Source organism: Hippocampus zosterae, chromosome 6 (genome assembly GCF_025434085.1).
Source record: "Hippocampus zosterae strain Florida chromosome 6, ASM2543408v3, whole genome shotgun sequence".
Taxonomy (NCBI): Eukaryota; Metazoa; Chordata; class Actinopteri; order Syngnathiformes; family Syngnathidae; genus Hippocampus; species Hippocampus zosterae.
The window spans coordinates 5,434,123-5,445,310 of record NC_067456.1 but is presented as its reverse complement, the minus strand read 5'-3'; the positions used below and the strand labels follow the sequence as shown (position 1 = coordinate 5,445,310).

The window sequence follows — 11,188 nt, the reverse complement described above, 5'->3', positions numbered from 1 at the left end:
CCTAACGGAAAATGTAAAATAAGTATAAAGCGCATTGTCTTTCATCCACTGTACTATCCAGTGTTTTTCAAACAGTGAAAAAAACCAATACATAGAACGAGAGTAATGCTATTAAAATAAACTAAAGCTTGAAAACTTTGGCCAATGTATTTTTGGGGAGGACAGCGGAAACGCTGCCGGGTACTGATTTTCGTATCGGCGCAAGACTCCCTGCGCGAGTTTGCAACTTTAGACAGCTGGTGTCACGTGACTTATTTCATCAAAAAAATATGTGAACATCAAGCATCAGAATAAATGATTGTATTTTTTAAGGGACCACAGGGGGTGGGCCCACAAACAAAGGAGGAGCTGGGTGGACTCATAGTGCCCTTTTCACGGCACAAAAATGCTTCCATCAAGTTGAGACCGAAGTGCATGATAGCAGTTAAAAGGAATAAAAGTAGCTACTTTGATTCGCCATGATTGAAGTCAGCTGGGACAACTCCCAAAGCGGCGCTGCCCTCCCTTTCGTAAAGCCACCAGCCTTTGCTCATCTCCTAAATGACCAACAAAATAGAGCCCTTAGGACTATGTTTATCCATTCATCCACTTTTTACACAGCTTGTCCTCATTAGGGCCATAAATGAGAAAGCGCCTCTCTCAGGTTTGGGAGAAAAGCCACTCAAGCATGAAGGGAACATGCAAACTCCACACAGGAAGGATTTAGAGTGATGTATTCATACATACAATAAAAATTCCGCTGGTATGTTACATACAATAAATATATTCACTTCCTCTGAGCTGTGAGGTGCTTGAACACATGAAACAAATAATGTGGCACATCCACAACATGCACTGTGCTGTTCTGGATCAAACTTGCAGTGCCAGGGGGGAGTGTTGGGAGATTTGGGGGCTTCCGTGACAAACTCATGCTGCTATTATTCTTACAACTTCCTGTTATTAGAGGCGCTCTTGCCCCTCCAAGGCTCGTCGTCCATATCTGGACATGTGAACTGCGGCACTGTTGGACTCCACTTGAGAGGACTCTGGCATTTCCTCTGCAAGGGTGCGGCAGTGATTGACCATTAGGTCAAAATATGAGAATGTGCTGGGATGTCCAGTGGGGCTTTGTGCACGTGTGCTTGTGCGTGTGTGCCTGCGTGTGTGTGTGTGTGTATTGAAACAGCCATTTTCCTCTAAATATGTCCTTCACTAATTGCCACACACTCTTCATCCAGCCCCCAGCCTTCCTGAGAGTCTAGACGAACAGCCTGTGCTTGACAGCTTGTCGAGAGCTCCACTAGCTCACAAAATCCTCTCCTAGCCTCTTAGAGTTCACTTAATTCACTGCACATTCACCAATAAGTCTCTTAGATCATTCAATGACTTGTCTCAAGCGGATATATGCTCCGATAGTTTAGGATTGGAGGCTTTGTAGCTTCAAAATGACAAATCCGACTCCCAAGCGCTGAGTGAACCACTTGGAGGGTTGGTGCAAATAAAGTTTTCTTAAAGCATCTTGAGTGAAGCTGAAAGGGCTGAAAAACGTCAATGACGTGTTGAAGCCTTTTTTTGTTGTTGTCATAAGTCGTCACTAATAATATGGTCTCCATCAGCTTGCACCCAAATGACCACTGCTCTCATCTTGGCTAAGTGTGAGGTGGTTAGTATGAATGCAACCTTCCCTTTGTGGCGTTACGGATTTGTAAATGACTGCTTTTGCAGTCTGAACATCAAGCTCTCTGTTATCCATGTTACTCTTTTCACACATTAATCATCAGCAACAATAAAATATGTAAGATGCTTGGATGTAGCATTGCTTTCGCTTTATTTGGACTCATTGCGGTGCCTGTCTTTATTACAGTATGATTATTTCTTTTTGTCATCTTTAACAAAAACGCCCAATTCACCAAAATAAGGTATTTTAATTGCCTGTACCAAACTTCTCAAAGACTCAAATTTAGATATTTTATTAAATCCTATTTTCAATGGTCCTGTCTGAGATTAATTTACACCGTCAGTCACCGGACACACATCAACTGTTCTCATTTACACAGCAACTCAGTGGGAGCATATCACCGGCACCAAAGTCAGGCGAGTGAACCATGAGACCGTATGACATCTTACCAAAATCAACCGTCTCATTTTTTTTTAAAAACAGGATTGTATTTATATTATATTTTTATAATCAAATAATATGGCATTTAAGGTGACACGCTATGTTATGCTTTGGTAATCTATAATATGGTACAGCACAGTGTTATTATGGTACAGCATGGTACGGTATGTGTAGTATGGTGTTATGGTATGGCGATGTTTTGCATGGGACGGTACTGCCGGCCTATGGTATTGTCTAATCTCTTATTTTCGTTTATTTTTACTTTATGTTAACTGTTTGTTACAGCTGCAGCTGTTGTGAAAGTGCTCTATACATCAGGATATATTGTATTGCAATATTGAATAATGCATGGTATCACAGTTTATCCTGTTACATAGTATGGTATGATGGATTTGTGAAAAATCTACTGCATAAATAAACCAAATACACTGAATCACAATGTGTGTCCAGGTCTGTGTGTGTGTGTGTGTGTGTGTGTGTGTGTTTGAGTGACGGAGGGGTCGGCACGTGTGAATGTGTGAGCGTTCGCAGCAGGCCTCCAGATGAGGCGAGTGTTCAGCTATGTGCCTTGACAACAACCTTGAGATATCTTCCCCTCCGGCCATGAGTTTGTGTGTCTGTAACTTCCCAATTGATACACGCACGTAAAGGACGACACAATCCAGTGTATTTGTATTGTTAATTTTGTAGACTGTTCATTAATCCGGTTTCACTGATCTAAGAGCAAACACTTAATCCCTCCTTTGAATACAATCGTTTCACTTGTCAGATGAGCATTTCCATGGCAACTGCATTAACAACTCCAGTTTTGAAGATGGCATACATGTAAATTGTTAAACTGCTTAAACTAGCAATCAGCCTTTGGCATCTTGTATTTCTTGTCACGGACATTCATATCAATGGGAGAAGTGAAGCCACCGGCTGTCATCTAATGGAAATAATGTGATTTCATATTTCCTCTTCCGAGATTCTCAAAGATTCGTCTGCATCACGTTGTCAGAGCCATCAACAATGAAATGACAGCAAAGCCCATCGGGACAAAATTCGCCGTCACATGTAAACCTAAGCCTCTTGTCAGTCATAATTCACAAAACTGAGATAACATAACAATTGCTCAAAAAAGTTGGGAAATACAATCGATTCATGAATTGATGAGGAGGTGTGTCCGGCTGTCCCAAGAGCCAAGACTGATAATCTTGTATGCATGTTCAAATCATGAATTTTCCTTCTTTGGTTCTTTGCCCTCAAAGTCAAAATGTTTTCATCTCCTGCTGAGTCAACCACTGGTAATGAGAACCAGATGTGATGATGTCAAAGTACCACATGTGTGCAGGGAAAGCTTGAGCACGAGGCCGCCGACATTGGCAAGCACGAGTCAGGCGGTCCATGTTCATAACAGAGACGCGTGAAAGATGCCGAGGTGGCGACGACAAACAGCAAATAAGTAATGATTTATGTGTCACGTGGCCTCAATGCAAAGTTGGCAAAAGTATGACGTTGGACTTAAGTAGAAGTAAAGATGCTCGAGTTGCAAAAATTACAGGTCTTCAATTCTTGGATTGAAATGAAAGTGGAAATAAAAGGTAGTTGGGTCATCAGAAAAATACTCAAGTGAAGCAGACACCTGAAAAATCTACTTCACAACTCTTAAGTACTGCCTTCATGGCCTCACTGGCATGCGCACGTGGAATACATCCGTAACTATTCCACATCCCGTAACCACGACCATCCCTTGTTCAGCCGCTTCAAGAGGATGATCATCGACCACATTACAGACGTCACCATGACATGGTTCCCCGTGTGGCTTCTTCTGATCCTTCAACAGAGCCCTTGATTAAAAGTTCCAGCTCACCGTGCGCTCGGCTCAATGAGTCATCACTTCAGGGAGTCACCTTTTTTGCTGACTCGTAACACTTTGGCTTTTGGTGGACACTTTTACAATGTTAGAAATGATGTTTGATGTTGTTTTCATCTCATTTTGGTTAAAAGTAGACTCGCCAATATATATGTATAAAGAGAGAGATTTGCAGAGGGAAGCTTTTTTTAATACGGCTCGTCATAAAGCAAGAGTTCCTATTATGGTGGCAGTTGAGAAATGAGTGCATCCATGTATTATTTTTGTTTTTAAAAAAAAAAAAAAAAAAAAAGAAAAAAAATCACCCACCAGGTTACAGTTGTCCTTTGGTTTGATGACTAGTTTTATCCACTAGAGGGCACTGCTGCATCACAATTTTAGGACGAAGGAGCAGCGTGCTTGTTTTAAATTATTATTTCTGTATAACAACACCTTATGACATTTAAATGAACATGACATTTGAACAAAAATGAAACCCACGTTTGGACTGACCAATAATATATTTATGAAAAAAAGTATTCAACGTACCCAATTGAGACACAGGCGGTCGACTGGTTAGAGCGCGTTGCCCTCACGGTGCAGAGGTGCAGGGTTCGCCTTCCTGTGTGCTGTTTGCATGTCTGCTTGGGTTTTCTTCAGGTACTCCGGTTTCCTCCCACATTCCAAAAACATGCATGGCAGGTTAATGGAACACACTAAATTGTCCACAGGTGTGAGTGTGAGCGCAGACAGTTGTTGGTCTATGTGTGCCCTGCGATAGGCTGGCAAGCAGTTCAGGGTTCAGCTGTCACGTTTGCGTGGTGGTGGTGGACCCCAAAAAGCAGGCAGGAGGGAGGAGCAGGGATTACTTGAAGAAGTGTATTGATAAAACACAGAAAAAACTAAATCCAAAAACACACAGTCCAAAGTAGCAAACAAAAATAACAAGTGAAGCTAAAACAGAACCTTGACCAAAACATGACCGAAACAAACCTGACGGCAATAAAGGAACAGCAAACAAACGAACATAACAGAAGCAAAGAGCTAACAATGACCCGACAATGAGTGGTCGGGCTGGGAGTCCTTTTTAAGCACTGATTACCTAATGACCAACAGGTGTGCAGCTGCAGGGGGAGCCCTACAGTGCCACCTGTTGGTCTCAAACCGAATCATGACAACAGCAGTGTATTTCCGAATAACATGTAACAGGCATCTCTGATGCTCAAAAAATATGATTTATAATTGTATTTTGGGCGGCCCGGTAGTCCTGTGGTTAGCACGTCGGCTTCACAGTGCAGAGGTACCGGGTCCGATTCCAGCTCCGGCCTCCTTGTGTGGAGTTTGCATGTTCTCCCGGGCCTGCGTGGGTTTTCTCCGGGTGCTCCGGTTTCCTCCCACATTCCAAAAACATGCGTGGCACACTCTAAATTGTCCCTAGGTGTGAGTGTGGGTGCGAATGGTTGTTCGTTTCTGTGTGCCCTGCGATTGGCTGGCAACCGATTGACGGTGTCCCCCGCCTACTGCCCGAAGACAGCTGGGATAGGCTCCAGCACCCCACCGCGACCCTAGTGAGGATCAAGCGGCTCGGAAGATGAATGAATGAATGAATAATTGTATTTTTACAAAAGCCATTACAAGTATATCGACTGTTGGATCATACATGCAGCGAACCAATAACACAGGAGACAAGTTCAAAAGGTTAACCGTTTTAATAAAATCCATGTCAAACATCAAAATACTGAAATGGCCCCCCCAAAAAAGAAGGTAATTTTGTACAAATCATAGCGGTTCAAAAAATATAACAAACCATCATAGCGGTTCAAAAACATAACAAACCGTTTCAAAACATCTTTGCAAACAGTAGCAAACATTATGATTGTTTAATTAACTCTTTTTTTTCTTCTTTTTGAAAGCCCTTAACAGTCAGTCATAAGTGAAGGTGATGCGTGTGCTCTTTATTTTTATGGGAATACATATGAGCAGTGGAGGTTAATAAAAGTCACATGGGAACAAATGCGCACCACAATACTAGGCAGCCAATCCTCCGCAGCTCTCACATGACATTCTTCTTCCCAAATACTGGACTTCACTTTGGATCACAACTATCTGAATTTGTTAAAGCAAGCATGATTTTATACATAGTTGTCACAGCAAATGTTTGCATTTAAAATCCTACGTGATAAGTCACACCGCATCTAAAGATTGGAGCAGGGATACGGTAATACTGTAATGAATGCGGATGACAAAGTCAAAACAAGTGAGTTCTGATGGCAAAACCTTGTCATATAAAGACTCGAGCGTGTTGATCACAGAAGGTTTCATTATAGGCTACATCATAGAAAAGTGCAGGCACCTCATAGGGAGTGCAGAGACCTCAATTGAGAACTGCTGGTGTGCAGGGTTGCTTCGCGACTCAACTGTTGCGTAACTCGAGCAGATAACACGACAACAACAAGAAAGAAAAACTTGTGTCCTCTCTGCTGTTTTACTTTGCAAAAAGAAAATATAACAAAATACTCCAAGCTGCCGAACATTATGTCTGCGTGGGGTTACTTTTTGGCTTAATTAACTAGAAGTGGAGCATGGTAGTGGTGGTCAGCCTGTACAGCAGCGGTCCCCAAAACTAGGGTTACAAGTGTGAACATTTCGCTCAAGGCACATGAACGGAGACACACAACGAGGTGGTTGCGCTCAGAGTAAAAACCGCGATGACAACGACATGACATCGTGTACAGTGTAACTTTGGCCTGTCAGATAGCTGACTTGATACTCACAACATTTTACTTTTGTTTGTTTTTTTCTGTCCTCCAATTAACACTCATCGCATTTGAATAGACATTCCCCCCCATGAGCATATTTAAGTGACGTTCGTTCCTGATGGAAAACAAAACATGAAAAAAAAACACTCCTGTGTAGTGAGAGGAGACCCAGAAAAATGGATGCCATCCCACAATTTCACTATTATTGACTGCATGCAAATCCAATTTTACTTCCCATTTAATTGTTAAAAAAAGGGGTAAAGGGAACAGACGCTAGAATACACTTTTGAAAAACAGCTCCTATTTGTGTGTTCGTGTGTGTGTGTGTGTGTGTTTGAGGAATCAGACGGCGAACCAGATCTACAACTCTCGTGGACAACCCCTAGTTTAGAAAACCTTTAAAATATCACAAATCACCTGCACCGTTTGCTTTGATGATTGCCTCTCACTTTTTGAAACGTGTTTATAAATGTCCCTGCATGTTATTATTTTTAATGACAACATTAAATATTTCAACGTGCCGAGTGAAAGTGTACAAAAGTCAGAGCTTGTAAAAAAAAAAAAGGTCATTGATTTAGGTCAATCCAAAGTGAAAAACGTGTGCTACAAACATCCGGAACGAGTCATGCTAAGCACAGAAAGGTCACAGACAAGAACAAAGACCAAAGAGATGTTTTTCTTTGCTAAGTGACATTATTGGATACTATGAAGTGGCTGCCCCCCTCCTAACACAGGCTTCATTCAATAACAGTGTAGATTACCTTTGAAAATATATGATCAATTCACTTCAGGAATCAGCCTGGCACTATTTTTTTTAATCACAACCACTCTATGGCCTTCTATCCATGTGGTGAATCTTTCTCCATCCAAATAATCCACATAAAAACAATAATCTGGGGCCAGGAGTTCACCGCAGAGATTAATTCAAAAATCATCTGCTTGGAAAATGAAGTTGCGATTCTACTGTGGGCTAATGTTTGACCCACAACCTATTGACAGAAATAGCCTGCTACCCAAATGTTGACTCATTTTGTCCGATATAAGGCACGTGGGACTGAGAGAAGAGGCTAATTAGGCCATACCAATAATTCAGAAGATAAATAGAAGCCATCACAATCTGTTCAATTCGAAACTCTTCTGGTCATCTTTCAAAATTCCCCAAAAGCCCTGAACTAGGATGAGCACAAAAGATGCAAGGCAATGTTTGCCTTTTACTCTGCTTTTTTTTTTTCTTCTCCCCTCACTGAAAAATTGGCTTGGTTCTCACTTGGCTCTCGTGAGATCCAATTCAAATTCTATTTCAGGACTTTTATTGCGGCTCCTGTGGAGAACAGGGACATGCAACCCACGTGACTCAAACCGTCACATCAAAATCGCTTTCTAAGCTAAAGCCCAGAAAAAAAAAATCTCTCTTTCCCTTTGCTCACACTTGCGTGTATACATCAAACCAACACATTGGATGGAGAAAACAATCTCCCAACGTGCGTAAAATCCGAACACTACACATTCTAAAAATCAATTCACTTTTTTTTGTTTTGTTTTTTTGAAACACAGAGTAAGAACACATACAACTAAATGAACTTGTTGGAAACTTGCTGCACTTTTCATTGAAGAGGACACACACTAGAAACTGAAAACTAATGTGGTTGTGTGTTGTATTGTGTCTTGAGCACCATTTTGGATTCCAGCAAAGGGAACGGAAGGCAAAGTGATTTTTTTTCCCCCCCCTCCTGAGGAGGGATTCATATACCATCCTGTGCCTTGCACTACAAACCACTTATCTGACGCGTCGCCGTCTTTGCAACAAGGATGCAAGAGAAGCAGGAGTGAAGAAAAGTGGGGAAGAAAGAGAATCACAGCTTTGGTATTCAGAGTGAGGTGAACAGAGTTCATAAATGCACTGAATAACGTGTTGCATGTGCTCTTGCTTCCTTTGAACAATCCTCACAATACTGTACATACCAACAAAAGGAGTACTCGGGCCAAATTGAAAACAAAATGGAGACTATGACAATAAAGCCGTAATATTGCGAGATAAAAAGTTGCGTTGAAGGGATTAACGTCATACTACGAGGAAAAAAAAACGTTTTAATTTGAGATAGACGTCGGAAACAATTAAAAGTCTGGCATGCTGGGACAAGAATGTCTCAACAAACAAACCGTATTATGAAAATAAAGTGGTTTTTATTTGCATGCGCGAGGCAAGAAGTACTGTATTAGGTGAAAAGTCTAATAAAGAATTTTAAATATCTAAAGAGAACGGAATTTAGCGAACCCACCTGATCTTTGCATTTGCTCATTTATTTTTACATTATTAACTTATCCTCTATCATTTGCTGAAAAACAAATTTTCATTGTTGTTTTTTTTTCTTAGGTACGATTTGCTGGAATCTTGGTGTCCAGGAAGTACGTTGAAGTGTGTTGAGACGTATACACACATTCATTTAGAGACCAGCATCAATTTGCTGCCATTCTGTGAAGCAATACACCAGTGGTGTCCAAACAATGGTCCGCGGCCATTTGCGGCCCGCTTTCCATTTTTAAGTGGACGGCAGAATAGACTAAAAATGACATTTGATGCTTAAAAATTAGTTTTGTATACTGTAGAGCTTTTCGAAATGTACAAAGATTTAAAAATGTTTATGTGGGTAAATACGACGACTTTACTCAAATTTTAGTGGAAATATTATTTGTTCCGTGTGGCCGTAATACTCCTTGTACAATACTAGAGCCAACAACGTATAAGTCACAGGCATAAAAAGTGTTCCTGTGTAGTGCCGGGGGGCGCCCTGAGCAGTGCTGCCCCCAGTGGTGCAGTGGTGTAAAGGCAGGCTTGCTGAGACACTTCCATGCAGCCTCGCGGCGGTGATGGACGTAACAGATGCTTGTGTTTAATACTGTATCCGTCATTCCTCCAGGAAGAGGCGTCAAATAAGGCTCCGTATCCCCGTCAACGCAATTGAGTGGTCACTTGGAAAGTCTCTGAAGTGCAGCTCGGCGAGTCGTCAAGGTGAGCTTGTTTATTTTTTGTTTTTTTGGGGGGGAGGGGTGTGGAAGGTGCACATTGTCAACAAACCAGATGATGTGAACTTCAGGGTTTGCTCTCAATTTTAAAAAATGTGCTCCAATTCAACTGTCAAAACAATCATGGACCCTTCTTCGGAGGAAGTCGATTGACTTCCCTCGAATGAGAGTCGTGTAAAAAGGTGCAAGGGATTTACAAAAAAAAAAAGCATGACTTGTATCAAAATACTTAGTTACATTGTGTCACTTCCTGGATATCCAGTGCTGGTTGTAGAAAGGTAGATCGTGGGCAAAGAGTCTGTGTGTGCACGCTAACAGTCTGTATAGTAGAAGTGAAAGGCAAAAGTGAGCTGCCCCCTCGCCCCCAAAACCGATTCTCCAAGTCAAACTAAAACCAAAATGGAGCTGACCAAGACAGAAGGTTGTGACGAGGAGATATTGACAGCCCTTGCTCCCAGTCCAATCACAAGATGGACGGGATGAAGCTCTTGTGTGGGGGTGGGGGGGACCAGGGAAGTGTGCTGCTGCTCCACACGGGCCTCCGTGGGTCAGGGAAGCACTTGGGCCTAGCGATGCCATTACATAGGCAGAACTGAACTCTCGCGGTTGTAAAGAGGCACAATACAGTACATTCCCTCTTACCACTGAGTCAGGTTTGCATCGAGAGAGAGATTTGGGGGAAGGAAGGTGGGGTCGAACTGGGACCTCTTCTGTTGCCACCTAGGAGACGTGCGGCGAAGAGGACGGCTGTCTCCAGAAGCACCAGCTTCGCTTGGTGTGCTGCTTGCGCAAGATCTCCTCCTCGTGCTCGCGCTCCTTCTGCGAGCGCAAGTAGCGGTCCTCCTCCTTCAGGAACCAAACGGGGGGCCAGCGCTGCTTCTCAAAACTCTTCTGGTTCTCTGTATATTCACAAACAAGTAGACACAGCCGTTATCCCTTACATTCTGTTCATTTTCCAAGAAACGCACAAGATGTTCCAGCTCAATTTTGACCACAGCCATGAATACAGTAACAGTATACTGTAATAATGATGGATGATTGACAATTTTTTAGATGGTGGGTTGGGACCCATTTTGGGTGGGTTGTGGACATCTACTAAAACATGACATATTACTCACTTGTTTTCCAGTTACGAGCTACTCTGCAAACAAATACAGTGCAGCTCAGCCTTTGGCTAGCTGCCGACATAGCTAACAATATGTTTTTGGTAGTATGTCAAACTCATTTGAAACAGAGTTTAGAAACGGATCATACTGTCCATGTGTTGTTCATAACTCCTACAAAGGTGCTCAAATTTTGGAGCAACTGCACAAAAGGATCATATTTTTCAGTATTTTGGGTCATTCAAATTTATTTATTAAAAAAAATATGTATGGGCTAAAGTGAATGAAGCCCAACTCCCCACTCGGGTGGCTGAGGACCCCTGCTAGCTGCCTGAGCACTGCAACTCCGCTAAGGCAAAAAAAAAAAAAA

At 42.2% G+C, this 11,188-nt stretch overlaps 1 protein-coding gene across 4 annotated transcripts in view; it reads right to left on the bottom strand.

Annotated features, from left to right (window-relative positions):
* Nucleotides 1–5,622: 5,622 nt before the first annotated feature.
* Nucleotides 5,623–11,188, bottom strand: part of rhobtb4 (Rho related BTB domain containing 4) — a 40,090-nt gene continuing 34,524 nt past the window's right edge. For all 4 annotated transcript variants that reach the window (XM_052067398.1, XM_052067399.1, XM_052067397.1 and 1 more), the window contains one exon: nt 5,623–10,614. In XM_052067398.1, the coding sequence (XP_051923358.1) occupies nt 10,436–10,614 (179 nt within the window). In that variant the 3' untranslated portion in view covers nt 5,623–10,435. The remainder of the gene's footprint in view (nt 10,615–11,188) is intronic.